General features: G+C 37.8%; 1 protein-coding gene and 1 long non-coding RNA gene across 4 annotated transcripts in view; one reads left to right on the top strand and one right to left on the bottom strand.

Annotated features, from left to right (window-relative positions):
- Positions 1 to 14600, bottom strand: part of LOC126028188 (uncharacterized) — a 104892-nt gene that overhangs the window by 62110 nt on the left and 28182 nt on the right. The gene's annotated exons all lie outside the window — the stretch shown is intronic.
- The window catches only part of LOC126028124 (cytochrome P450 2B11-like), a 114894-nt gene continuing 108183 nt past the window's right edge, over positions 7890 to 14600 (top strand). For 2 of the 3 annotated variants that reach the window (XM_049787174.1, XM_049787175.1), the window contains exons 1-4: positions 7890 to 8103; positions 9468 to 9630; positions 10449 to 10598; positions 12909 to 13069. In XM_049787174.1, coding sequence (XP_049643131.1) covers positions 7930 to 8103; positions 9468 to 9630; positions 10449 to 10598; positions 12909 to 13069 — 648 coding nt within the window. In that variant the 5' untranslated portion in view covers positions 7890 to 7929. The remainder of the gene's footprint in view (positions 8104 to 9467; positions 9631 to 10448; positions 10599 to 12908; positions 13070 to 14600) is intronic. The other variant, XM_049787172.1, reaches the window with a different exon arrangement.

Here is a 14600-nt window from a genome sequence, read left to right as displayed (position 1 = left end):
GATAAGGAATGGCCAGAAAATTGGCCTTTACAAGAAATTCCATACTCGCTAGAAGGAGTGGGAGGTTTAAGTTCCTGTCTGTTAAGTAAAAGGACTATGGTAGTTCATGGCCCAGAAAATCAAAAGGCCATAATTAGACCTCATGTGGGCCCATTCTCACCTTCTCTGTGGGGTCGCGACCTACATAAGCAGTGGAAAGCTGAATTCCACATCCCATTAGCTCCAGAAGAGTCTGGAACTTCTCCTGAAATGAAAACTCAGAATTTTTGGTAGGGGCCACTGACAGAAAGAACCCAGCACCGATAAAAATAAAATGGAAATCTGATGAACCAATTTGGATAGGTCAGTGGCCCCTTAAAATTGATAGATTAAAGGTGCTAACAGAATTAGTGGAAGAACAGCTAAAATTAGGGCATATTGAGCCTTCATTTTCTCAATGGAATTCGCCTATATTTACCATACAAAAGAAGTCCGGAAAATGAAGACTGTTGATGGATCTGAGAGCAGTAAACATATCTATGGTACCCATGGGAAAATTGCAAACAGGTTTACCATTACCTGTAGTTATCCCAAAGGAATGGCCACTAGTCATAATTGACTTGAAAGACTGTTTTTACCATATTCCTATTCACCCGGATGATAAACACCGGTTTGCATTCTAAGTTCCTTCTATAAACAATACCCATCCCTGCCGGAGGTTCCAATGGACTGTCCTCCCCCAGGGCATGCTGAATTCCCCAACAATGTGTCAATTTTTTGTAGATAAGATTTTGAGCCCTGCTCGAGAAAGATTTCCTCAAGCCATGATCTTTCATTATACTGATGATATTCTTATCACAATGAACAATGAAACAGATCTACAGGACGTATATTCTTTTGTTATTGACTGTTTGCAAACAGCAGGACTGAAAATAGCTTTAGAAAAGATACAGACTATGCCACCATATCAATACTTGGGTTTTATTTTGGACCGAACGTCTATACGTCCACAAAAAATCTCCATCAAAAAAGAAAACCTCAAAACACTTAATGATTTTCAGAGACTTTTAGGTGACGTGAATTGGCTCCGGCCTGCGCTAGAAATCCCAAATGCAGAACTGTCTAATTTGTTTAAAACGTTGGAGGGTGATTCTACCCTAGACAGCCCGAAAAATTTAACTATAGAGGCCAAAAATGAATTGGACTTCTTCTTGAACAGGTTGCAACAATCATTTCTCTCAAGATTCATCCCGGGAGAGAAGGTTTCTTTATTAATTTTCCCTACAAAAGAAACCCCTACGGGGGCATTGATGCAACAGGCAGGTCCGCTGGAATGGGTATATTTACATAACAAACAGCCTCGGTCTGTGATATCTTATTTGAATTTAATTTCAGAACTCATTATCAAAGCAAGACTCAGATCTATATCTTTACTAGGATTTGACCCTGATATATTAGTATTGCCAATACCAAAAAAGGAAATTGAGTCAATATTGCCCCTTAATGAATCTTTACAAAGGGCCCTTTCAGATTTCACAGGAGAAATTTCCTCTCATTATCCACCAGGAAAGACATGGGACTTTTTGAAAAAAACTCAGTTTGTTATTTCTTCTATCGTTCGAGACTCTCCTATCCCCAATGCGAAGGTTTTTTACATAGATGGGTCCAGCGGGGGTAGGGGTGGGATAACTGGAGAAAACATGAATATAACTATAGATACCAAGTATAAGTCAGCACAAAAAGTTGAATTAGCAACGTTAATTTACCTATTAGAAAATGTATCTGACGCCATGAATGTTGTCTCTGATTCTTTGTATGTGGTAAATTTATGTCCTGTAATAGCCACGGCCTCTCTCAATGCTCATAGCCCAATTATACAGAATTTACTACAAACATTACAACAGCTTATTCAAAAACGAACTGAACCCATCTTCATCACGCATATTAGAGCCCACTCAGGTCTTCCAGGGCCAATGGCTCAAGGAAATAAAACTGCAGATTTGTTGGCAATACCTATATTCAAGTCACCTACAGAAGAACATACAGCTTTACACACAAATGCTCGCCGCTTACATGTAAATTACCAGATTCCCTGGAGGCAAGCTAGAGAAATTATAGAAAGGTGCAACATATGTGCCCCATTAGCAAAAAAAACTCACATAGCAGGAGCAAACCCAAGAGGCTTACAGTCTAATGAACTGTGGCAAATGGATGTAACTCAAACAGATTTATTTCCAAAGAAACCATATCTTCATGTGGTGGTGGACACTTATTCTCGATTTATTTGGGCAATCCCTATGTCTTCCCAAAAGTCTAAGGCAGTTTGCAGTTTTCTTTTACAATGCTTTTCAGTTATGGGTGTTCCGTATTCCATTAAAACTGATAATGGACCCGCCTATATCAGCAAAACTTTTGAATTCTTTTGTAAAGAATGGCAGATAAAACATCTGAAAGAAATCCCCTATAATTGCCAAGGACAGGCCATTGTGGAAAGAGCGCACAGGAAGCTAAAAACTCAATTACAAAAGAATAGAAAAAGAGGTTTAGCACCTACTGAGCTGTTATCTTTGACTCTTCTTACACTAAATTACCTAAATTTACCCCAAGGGGAAAGTTACACTGCTGGGGAAAGACATTTTAAAGAAGATATTCAGAGACAAGAAACATCACATTTACCGGTTTGGATCAAAGAGGATGAAAAATGGATCGCTGGATATCTTCTTCTGAGAGGAAGGGGATATGCATATGTTGGTACAAATGACAACCCCTCTAAGAAATTTTGGGTCCCTTTACGCCTCATCAGAAATCGAATTAGTACAAACCACCAGGATCAGGTTGCTGGGACTACAAGCCTGCCCCCACGTCAAATACAAAATGCCCAAAACACTGACAATTGTAACACTGCTGTGGCCTCTGAGAAAGTAAACAAGGGATTAACGTTTACACCCAATACCTTGAATAAGGCAGACAAGAGTAAGAAGCCCTTACATTCCAGAATGCAAATAGAGAAACAGAGACCTGCATTTACAGGATTAAGAAATTTAGGGAACTCATGCTATATGAACTCAATATTACAATGCCTGTATAATATTTCAGACTTAACTCAGTATTTTTATCAAGATCATTATAAAAAAGACATTAACAAAGAAAATCCAAGTGGACATAAAGGTAAATTAGCAGAACAATTCGGTCATCTCATAAAAATCATGGGAGATGGATGTCATAGGAATGTCAATCCTGAACACTTCAAAGCAACAATTGGTTTACTTAATGACCAATTTGCCGGACACAACCAACAGGATCCTCACGAATTATTGATGTTCCTTATAGAGGAACTACATCAGGATTTGCTTACTGAAAATTCAATAGCAGATAAAACTATACACCTGATAGACAATGAAAAACATGAACAATCTAGGCCTAAACACCAAAAGGCTCACAAATCTCTTATATATGACCTCTTTCAAGGACAGTTCAAATCTATACTACAGTGTCTTACATGTCACCAAAAGTCTGAAGTATATGAGACATTTGTTCAGTTGTCCCTGGCAATCAAGCCTACAGATAAATGTACGTTACAAGAATGCCTCGTTGAATTCTTTAAAGAAGAAGATTTGAAAGGTAACAATAGAATTCATTGTAACAGCTGCAACACTAAAAGGGACTTTTTGAAGAGGACATACTTGTGGAAATTACCTCCAGTATTAATTATTCATTTGAAACGTTTTGCTTTTGATGGCAAACAAATTAAAAAACTACTCACTTATGTGGATTTTCCTTTAGAAGACCTCAACTTAGCAGAATTCACTCAGGAAAAAACTTACAAAACTGAAAAATACATCTTATCATCAGTGTCTAACCATTTTGGTAAACTTCATTTTGGACACTGTACATCATACTGTAATATTGACTCAAGACAACACTGGATCAATTTTGATGACAAGAAAATCAAGAAAATTCCTACTGCATCGGTAAAATCCACAGCAGCATACATCCTGTTTTATACTTCTCAGAGATCTACTATAAATGCTTAATAATTATTTATTTTATTTGTTAGTTGTCATTAATGCTTTATAATGCATTTCACAGGTACCCCCGCTGAATAGGATTTATTATGATGAATCTCCATTGTAGTTGCTTGTATGATGTATTTATGTCTTAACACCACTATTGATCCAGGCTCACTCGAGAGAAAGCTTCCTCATCGTACTAAGGTATTATATAGCAATATATTGAGATATACTCATCTAACAATTTTCACTCTTTCACTCTAACGTCATTGTTTTATTTGCCTCAATTTAGGCTTCTAGATGGAGGTGAATTTAGGCTTCTAGATGAAGGTAAATTCATAATTTTGACATAACAGTACCTTTTAGGTGGACTCTCTTTACAGTGCTCATCATCTATGGTTACGATAGAATTACTTGTCTCTACTTGTATTATTGGTTTCCTTGGTCGTATTGTGCATGAAATTCTCTTGCAGAGTTACTCGACTATGCCTTAAAAATATATCTTTTGTTGTTGCTGTGAACTTGAAGATTTTCATCTAAACTGTTTGCCGGCTATTGTATTTTAAAGCGCTTTTTGTTGATTCAGCTGAATTTTTTTGTTTTTTTTTTTGTTTTCGCTCTATTTGGGATCCTCCCAGCTAACATTTTTTGGTAAATATGAGTGAGTGATGGCCATGTTTGTGTGAAATATGTTTATGTATGTCTTGTGTGTCTGTATGTCTTACATGTTTTGTATATAGTTCTTTTTTCCTGACTTTATCTTCCCCAATTTATTCTTTCTTATCCTTCCCTCTTTTTTCCGAGTCCCTAACAGTCTATTTTCAGGAATCCCTCCACATTTGCAAATCATCGTGTGCAAATCATCACCCACTATAACAAGCCTCCTGATCTCTGACTGAGAAAGACATCGTAAACTGTTGCAGTGCTGTATCCTGCTTCTTATTACAACTGCTTTCCCTGACTCATCAAGTTTCTTTGGTGGAACTTTTGGGAGTTCTGGACTCCCTATCTTTTCTTAATAGTTTTTGAACTTGGGAGAAATTTCAGCTCTTGTAGTTTTATAATTGTAATCCTGTAAAGTTATATTTGAGTCTACACTTTTGTTGATTACTGTAATTAATGTTTTAACATCTTAGTTGTGAATTCTCAAAATTGATATGGTATTTCATTAAGGTTTTACTTTTGTTGCTTTGGATTAGGGGTTAGATACTGTCATAAATAAGTTGCTAGATTGTAATCCTGGCTGGTATTTTGGCCTTTTGCATGGGTGCATCATTGGAAAAAATAGCAGGTGCAAAAGGAGGTTTTATCCATTTTGGATAGACCCTCAATTTTTTCATTTACATGGGGAAGTTCTCTGCCTTAAGCATTTTGTTTTGGTTTTGAACTTAAGCTCCCACCTAATAATCGGCCGTACATGGTTCTTCATTTTCGGACCTCTTATGAACTGCTGACTGAACTAGAACTCATCTTGGATTGAATTCAAGTACATATGGATCTTATTTACTTTGGCGCCCATTGTGCGGGTGTGTGTGTGTGCCTCTTCCTTCGAAATAGGGGCCTAATTCACTGCCTCCAAAGATGGGCTTTCTTCTGCTCAAACTGGACTGGAATGGAAAATGTGTGTCTTCTCACCTGCTACGCAGCCTTGTGAGCATCTCATCTAAGGATCTCTGTCTCCGAATTACTTTCGGGCTTTGTGATTGCCCCGGGAGCTCCCCATGGCCTATTAGGTCCTAAATATTGGAATTTCTTACTCGACTTCTGCTTTTCAAGGGAATACTTACTCAGAATTGATCATCTTGGATGCTGTAAATTTTATTCTACTCTGGAGCTTGTAGTTAATTCCTTTACATCTGTTTCTGGTTTTGAACACCCTGTGTTAGGCTAAAAAAAATTTTTTCTATACTTTTTCCCGTGATGCACTTATGCAAACAGCCACTCTTTTACAATTGCTTAGTTATTCTTTTTACAAAATATATATATATATTATTTATTTCTGTACATTATTATTGTTTATTGTTTCTTTACAAAAAAGGGGGAATTGTAGCATATGAAAAAGTTTCCATAAGATGATTCTTGGAATTGTATATAAAAGTGTTTCCTTAGGATTGTTCTGTGACTTTTGCCCCACCTAACCCTTCCAGGTGGGGCGCTGTGGAGTTGGGAATAAATAGCTTGAGGGACAGGAGTGAGGGGTCCTTCTGTGAAAAAGCTGCTGGCTGCAGGAGGATTCTCTGGCTCTCCTTGCCTGATCTTTTAAACCCTATCGTTCTTGTCTGTGTGGATTATTATTTGCTGCGGATAAATATTGCCAAGGTCTTCCCCCGAAAGGGGACAAGGGGATGGGAAGTAATTTCTCATTCTGGGGACTGTTCTTGGATTCACTAATACCCAGCCAAGATAACGGCGAAGAAACCTTGCAGGCAGGCACAGGGGACCATATAAAAATCCGGGATTTGAACCAACCATCTTAGGTCCTGGACTGGCTGCTTGCAAGGCAAACACCGCTATGCTAATAGATCTATCTGCCATTTGGGGAGGCAAACAATAAGAAATAATCATGATTCAATATAAAGAAAAATTAATTAAAATGAAAACTTTGAAAATTTTTCTCATATAAGGTTTACATTCAGTTTCTGAATATTATACTCAAATATTTATTCAGGCAAATTTAGGTTATTCAGGTGGCCAATATTCAGCTTACTGCTTACTTCAAAATTATGAACCAGGTGAAGCAAGCATATAAAGGAAATAATTTTTGTATGATCCCAATGTATCAACTTTAGATAGTAAAAGTTAGTAAATCATTTATAAGATAAGTCTTTAGTGACAGTAAGGAGATTAGTGATCACATGAGAAACAGAGCACCAATGATTTGTAATGTTTTTTTTGTTTGTTTTTGTTTTTCAGACCACACCCATTTGATGCTCAGGGTTTACTCCTGGCTAAGCACTCAGAAATCGCCCCTGGCATGGGGGGACCATATGGGACACTGGGGGATCAAACCGCGGTCCTTCCTTGGCTAGAGTTTGCAAGGCAGACACCTTACCTCTAGCGCTACCTCACCGGCCCCAATGATTTGTAATGTAATAGAAAGTTTGATGTGATTATTATTTCCATTACCTTGTGAAATTAATGCAGTGGGGATAGAGAAGTGATTAAGGGATCTGAGGAAACTTAGAAAGTGCTGGACATATTCACTATCTTTATTATAGTGAAGGGTTCTCAGATGTGCAATGTAAGTACTGATCAAAATGTTGCCAATCCATAGGTTTGTTTTTACTTTATTCTAATTATTTTTCAGCTAAGTTGTCAAAAATAAAATCCAATAATTCAGAAGCAGTTGCACATATGAATCTAAGTTCTTTTACAGAGGCCAATCACACTTGTGCTTTCTGTGAACCCTGATTCTGTGTCTGTGTATTTCTCCTACTATTTCCTCTAGGTACTTTGCACCTTACCTACCCTTATCAATCTTTACATAACAACCCTTGTTAGGATTGGATTGCCACTCTATAGTTTTTGGCTTGTGCCTCTACAGTATATCTTATTTCAATCATAATTCTTCAAAAAGATCATGGTTATTTTGCATCTTTGTGTATATTAAAGGGAACTGCAATTGTCCTCAGAAATACTTTAACTGTGTTTGAGATTTTACTAAACATCCAGTAATGTTTGTGTTTATCTGTGTATGAGATTTTACTAAACATTCAGTAATGTTTATTAAACATTCAGCTTAACATTGCCAAACATTTTCATGGGTAATTAGAAATGACCTAATACCTGCGTTAAACACTAGTTATAGAAGTACTTGTTCCTAGTTAATGATCAGAGAAAAGTGTGGATTAAATAAAGTTATGTAATTAATAGAGTGGCTGGCTAAAGATTAAGCCTTTCTCCAACTAGCAGGGGTGAGGACATCTGAGTGATCAAAACCATGGAGCTAGGTGTCTTTCTCCTCCTTCTCCTGACTGTCTTCACTGCCTTGCTGCTATTGACAAAAGACCACCCAAAGACACATGGATGCCTCCCTCCTGGACCCCGTCCCCTGCCCTTCTTGGGGAACCTTCTGCAGATGGACAGAAACAGCCTGTTGAAATCCTTCCTCAAGGTAAGAAATAGAAGAATGGGGTATGAAGATAGGGCTGATTCTTAGTTCCTGATGATTTATGGGATGAACTGAGACTTTTCTCCAGTCATTATGTGCACTGCTGATTATGTACAGTACTGATTAAGTGCCTAAACATAAAGTTAGAGGATGGCAGAACAGAGGGTTGTAGGAGACCCTGCTATGTTGGAAATAAGGGTGCAATGGCTTTGGAACACAGGAACACAGGTTTTGGAACATAGGAAAGTGAAAAGAGGTGTCTCAGAGAACACTAAGCATGTAAAATTTTACATTATTCTACTACCCATGTTGAGTGCTTTGAACTATAAGCATGAAGGGAAAAAAGTCTCAGTCCCTAAGTAAGAGGTACCATCAGGTATTAACAACAGAGGGCAATTGGCCTATTGAAATGTTAACAGGGATTTACTTTAAGTCAAAAGAATTTCCCTTTTCCAATATGTCAGTCTATCTCATTTTCTGTCTTTATAATGCAAAGTAGATTAAAGTTATCCAGTATTTGTTCTCCCTTTATTTTATTTAACTCGATATCCACCAGTAACTGCCACATTGGTACACATTCTAATTTTATTCTTACTTACTGTTGTATTTTACAAACATACCCCCACCTTTTTAATCCATTAAACTATCATTGAATTGATCAACTGTCTCCATATCCTGATTATACTATGCACAGTGAATAAAAAATACATTTATCATTTTGAATGAATATTTTTGGGTTTAGAGTGAAATGCTAAAAATAGAATTTTGGGTATTCTTATTTTGGGTATTCTTATTTTTTCTGGAGAAATGTCCAGAAATGCCTTCCACAGAGCTGAATCAGATGACATTTCTCTACCACTATTCCACAAAAAGAATGCTGCCAGAATTCCTAATAGACGCTGCTAGTGTCAGATGATAATTCATTATTGTTATCTTTTATCTTTTACCATAATAAATGATGATGAACGTTTTTCACATCAGGATACTGATTCTTTGGTTTGTTTGTTTTTGTTTTTGTTTTTTGTTTTTTGTTTTTTTTTGGCCATGCAAGAATGTTATCAGGACTTCATTCTGGTACATTGCTTAGGTATCATTCATTGGTGAGTTCAAATATCTTATTGGGTCCCTGGAAATGATTCCAGGTTAACCACTTGAAGATAAACACTTTCCTCATTGTATCCTCTGATCTTCGGAGACATTCATTTAGCTGAAGGCACCAGTTCTAGGATGGGTTGGGTTATTATTTGCTGTGCTTGGAAGAAAAATTACATCCTTCAGAGAATACTTAATTAATATTTTTGTCTCTACCTGTTGTGAGCAGAGGGATACACATTTTCAGTAAACAAGGTTGTGGATATGTTTGACAGATGAGAAAACAATACGGAGATGTGTTCACTCTGTACTTGGGACCAAGACGTGTGGTCATACTATGTGGAACAGAGGCCATCCGGGAGGCTCTGGTGGACCAAGGTGATGCCTTTTGTGGGGGGAGCCTCACTGCTGTAATGGATCCTGTTTACCAAGAATATGGTAAGAACCTCTAAATTCCTCCAAAAATTGGAAATTGAGCTTCCATTTGACCCAGCTATTTCACTCCTAGGGATATACCCAGGAACACAAGAATACAATACAAAAATCCCTTCCTCACACCTATATTTATTGCAGCACTATTCACAATAGCCAGGCTCTGGAAACAACTAAGATGCTCTTCAACAGATGAATGGCTAAAGAAACTGTGGTAAATATAAACAATGGAATATTATGCAGCTATCAGGAGAAATGAAGTCATGAAATTTTCCTATACATGGATGTACATGGAATCTATCATGCTGAGTGAAATAACTCAGAGGGAGAGAGATAGGTGCAGAATAGTCTCACTCATATATGGGTCTTAAGAAAAATAACAGTCACTTTTGCAACAATCCTCAGAGACAATGAGAGGAGGGCTGGAACTTCCAGCTCTCTTCAAGAAGCTCACCACAAAGAGTGGTGAGTGCAGTTATAGAAATAACTACACTGAGAACTACCATAACCGTGTAAATGAGAGGGAACTGGAAAGCCTGTCTAGAATACAGGTGGGGGTGAAGTGGGATGGAGGAAGATTTGGGACATTGGTGGTGGGAATGTTGCACTGGTGAAGGGGGGTGTTCTTTACATGACTGAAACCTAATCACAATCATATTTGTAATCAAGATGTTTAAATAAAATAAAATATTTTAAAATTATGAAAAAAAGAACCTCTAAATTATCCTGAGAGATGGGATTAAGGATTAGGGTAGAGGAAAATGAATTAGCCATGAGCTATAAATGGATTCAAGTGCTCTTTCCGTAACTTCTGAAACTCCCAGGTAGCATATTTGGTAATTACCCACGTTGGAAGAATATGCGAAAATTTATTCTGGCCACCATGAGAGATGTTGGAATGGGAATACAGGGCACTGAGAAGCGAATTCAAGAGGAGGCTCAGTGTCTGGTGGAGGAACTGCGCAAAATTAATGGTGAGCACAGTAGTTGGGGAAAGAGAGAGAAACAGAGGCAGAGAAACACAGACTGTATAGGGAGAGAGAGAGAGAGAGAGAGAGAGAGAGAGAGAGAGAGAGAGAAAGAGAGAGAGAGAGACGAATGGGTGGACTCTGTGGAGATAAATATAGGGTTTAATATAGTCAGAGAAATTGTGCTAAAGGAAGAAAATTATGGTGACTGAAAGGCCACCACAATCTGTGGAGAGAGAGAGAGGGTCACAGTGTACACTGAACAAATTGGATCTTGTGGTGTGATAGAAAGTGATCACCGATAAATAAGCATCAGTGTAAGGACTCTACTTACTCTTCTCAGCAAGGAATTGTGATTAATCATGCCTATTTAAACTACAAGTTACTTTAGTCAAAGACCAAAACGTACACAGTTGTTCCTTAAACTTTTGTTTTTGCCATTCCATATTCCAACCCCAATCCTCTCACCAACATGAAGTTGTCTCCATAAATAGTCTTGATTTCCACCCATAGCTAAGCTTACCTCTTTAGCAGGTACTAAATAATATATTTTATATTGCTTGCTTCCAATTAGTAGTATTAATACTTCTAAAGGAAATTTGTTAAATTTTTTGTATCTGCCAATGAAATCATGTTTTAGTCATTGTCAGAAGGTATAGTAAGCTTTTAGTTGGTACTTGGACTTTTGGTTATTTTATTTATTTCTGAACATAAGGTGGCTTTGGGGCCCGGAGAGATAGCACAGCGGTGTTTGCCTTGCAAGCAACCGATTCAGGACCAAGGGTGGTTGGTTCGAATCCCGGTGTCCCATATGGTCCCCTGTGCCTGCCAGGAGCTATTTCTGAGCAGACAGACAGGAGTAACCCAGGACCAATGCCGAGTGTGGCCCAAAAACCGAAAAAAAATGTGGCTTTGAATTTATGTTAACGTGTAATTGGTGTGTCCTACTGTAATATCAATAAGAAAGCATTTGATATTTTTATATAGACATATATGTACCTATATACCCTAGGAATTCCTAGCTTTGTACCTTATATTATTGTGCATTCTTGTGTTGGTTGCAGTTTGGCTTGCTTTATAAGCCTAAGACTAGCAGCATCTGTCTTCCTGAGATTGCCATTTTAAGCTACAAGGATGTTTCGCTATAAATTTTCAAGTCTAAGATACATATCTTTTGAGAATATAGTGAATCTAGGAATCTGGTGGAATGTGACATGAAAACAGTGGATGGTGGCCCTAATCACAGTTTTTATTTTTTAAAAAACAGAAATAGGACTTCCTGGAAAGGAAACAAAGGAGGTATTGGAAGATCAGAAACATATTGTGTGTTTACATTAAGAGGGTGAAGGGCAATGAGCAGAATGGTAAGCAGGAAAGCCCTGAAAGAAGTACTAGTGGTGGCTTTGGTTTTCTCTCTGGGAAGTTTTAAAGACAGAGGTGACAGGTTGTTTCTGAGGAGAATGGAGAACATGAGTGAGTAGTGTGGAGAAAGTGGTTGAGGCTTAGACACAGAGAGCAGAGGAACAAGGAAAGAGTGAATGAGATGGAGAGAGAAAAAAGTAGAAAGAACCAAGACAAATGGATATGTAGGATCAAGAGTGAGAGTTGAAGAACTTTGAAAGACAGAGTTAGAGAAAAACAATAGGATACTTATTGAAATAAGCAGCAAGACTCTGCAAGGAACAAAGAGAAAGGAAAGGGGACAGCAACAGAGAAGATGTACCCACTTGATGTTTTCTGGTCCACAACACCCCATTCCTCCCATGTGAGTCAAATAATGCAGACATCAGCCAAGAACTGCAAATTTGTTCTCTGAAGAAACGACTTCAGAAGAGAGGAAGAGAGGTGACTTTTCACTACTGTGAAAAACATTTTAAACAAACATACAAGAAGCTGACATAATGAACAAAAATTTAAGCACTTGAAAACACCATTATATCTTGCCTCTTCCTGCTTTAGAGGCAGATCCTGGACCCCCTGTTTCATTGCAGGTTTTGGTTATGTTAATCTCTGCACCTAAACCCTTGTGCTCAGAAGCAGTATAACTGCTCATTCTCCTCCATGGCAAGAGTATGGAGAGGCTTCCGTCTCCTTCCTTGTAGCAGCACTGAAAATGAAAGGGGTAGATTTATGATGTTTATTGGACTAAACAAGTGTCAGACAATATTAGTTATTTATGTATGTCCCCTGTCATGTCCTTTTGTGTACCAGTCTAAGCATCATAGTGGCAAAAAATTGAGGCAAAGCATTCTGCCATTTTAAGTGGGAAAGCCTGGCCATTAATGAGTGTCCAATAACCTATATCCTTTTCCCCAGGAAGTCTCCAGGATCCTACTTTCTTGTTCCAATCCATCAGTGCCAACATCATCTGCTCCTTTATATTTGGAAAACGTTTCTCTTACCAAGACCCTGAGTTCCTTCGACTTTTGGGATTGATATTACAAGTATTTGAAGACTTGAGCTCCTTCTCCAGCCAGGTCAGAATAATGTAAAAATGATGGGAATTAAACTGACAAATAGAATTGATATGGTTGTAAATAATTGGGGGGTATAGTAATTCAAATCAGGCATAAAAGAGAGCGGAGACACCAGCTAATTTATAAGGCCATTGTCATAATTAAGAGATGGTAGATAGATTAGAGATCAAGAAAAATGAAGGAATGCTTGGCGGGATATAGAAGTTATCAGAGAATCAAATTAATTAAGAAGTAATAAAGGGATATTTTTACACAAGGCAATAGGGTAGAGAAAAAAAGATCCACCAGCTTGGTTCAAAAGAAACGGAAAAGAAGAACCTTAGCATTTTCAACTTTTCACAAAAACGAAGTAACTGACAAAACAACTCCAGACTGATCTGCAAAAACTTCTCTGGATTTATTTTTATAATAGGAGTCACCATTTTCCTTGGTGGTGACATCATTTTTACTTACAAGTCGTCAAGTCTAAAAACTGATTCTCACTGTGAACATGTCAACTTGGATGTTATCTTGATCCCTACCTTACTACTGTCCATAACCACCCATTTTACATCTTGGCTGTGCACATTACTTAATCAATGAATCCCAGCACAAACTATAGAACTCCACATGATAAGTGTGACAATGGGGAAAAAATGCAGGCCTACCTGATGCTTAGATAATAAAGATGGCAGCTCTGATGACCCAAAAAGTGTCAACTACATGTTTAGACTCTCATATAAGAAATTGAGAGAAGCAATATGGAGGATCCTCATAGAACTCAAAGAAAGCATAGAACACAGTACAAACAACAAATAAGGATCAAGAGGATATAAAAATAGTGAGAAAATTTCAAACTGAAATAACAGGACAGAAAATCTTGGTAGAAGAAAAAAAAAACCTCACTGGCATGCTGAGGAGAGAATCAGCAAGCTGAAAAATGACATGCATAACAACTTCATACACAAAGAGATTTGAAAAAAGCCTTAGAACAAAAGATCATCAATAGGGGAAACTACTCAAAAATGTGAACAGATGAAAATAGAAGTCTTTCATTACTCAACAGAAATAGCATAAGTTTCAATGGATTGCAGAGACCACAAAGATAATGCCATGAAGAATCAAAGTTGGCTGGACTCTCTGCTGGAACTCAAATGCCAGCACCTATCTCTGACTGTCTCCTGTGCTGTGCTGCATTCTTGGCCTGATTTCATCCTGTGTGTGGCTTCAAATGCGCATGGCTAGCCTTCCCTGGAGTTGATACTCCCAGAGAGCCAATGAATACAACCACAACACGTAGAAAAACCCACAATACAACTGTGACAATGGGAAGCAACACAAGCCAGCGCCAGGCATAGAGAATGAAGATGGCAACTCAGATGACCAGAACATGGCCAACCAAATAGTCAGTCTCTCAGATAAGGAGTTTAGAGTCAAAATATGGAAGATGTTCAAAGAACTCAAAGAAAGTATAGAAGAGAACACTAATAAGAATCAAGAGAATATGAAGATAGAAATCAGAAAACTCAAAACTAAAATTTCAGGTCAAATA

Source organism: Suncus etruscus, chromosome 14 (assembly GCF_024139225.1).
Source record: "Suncus etruscus isolate mSunEtr1 chromosome 14, mSunEtr1.pri.cur, whole genome shotgun sequence".
NCBI classification, from domain to species: Eukaryota; Metazoa; Chordata; class Mammalia; order Eulipotyphla; family Soricidae; genus Suncus; species Suncus etruscus.
Note: the sequence above shows the minus strand (reverse complement) of the source record. Positions and strands in the feature narration are given on the sequence as shown.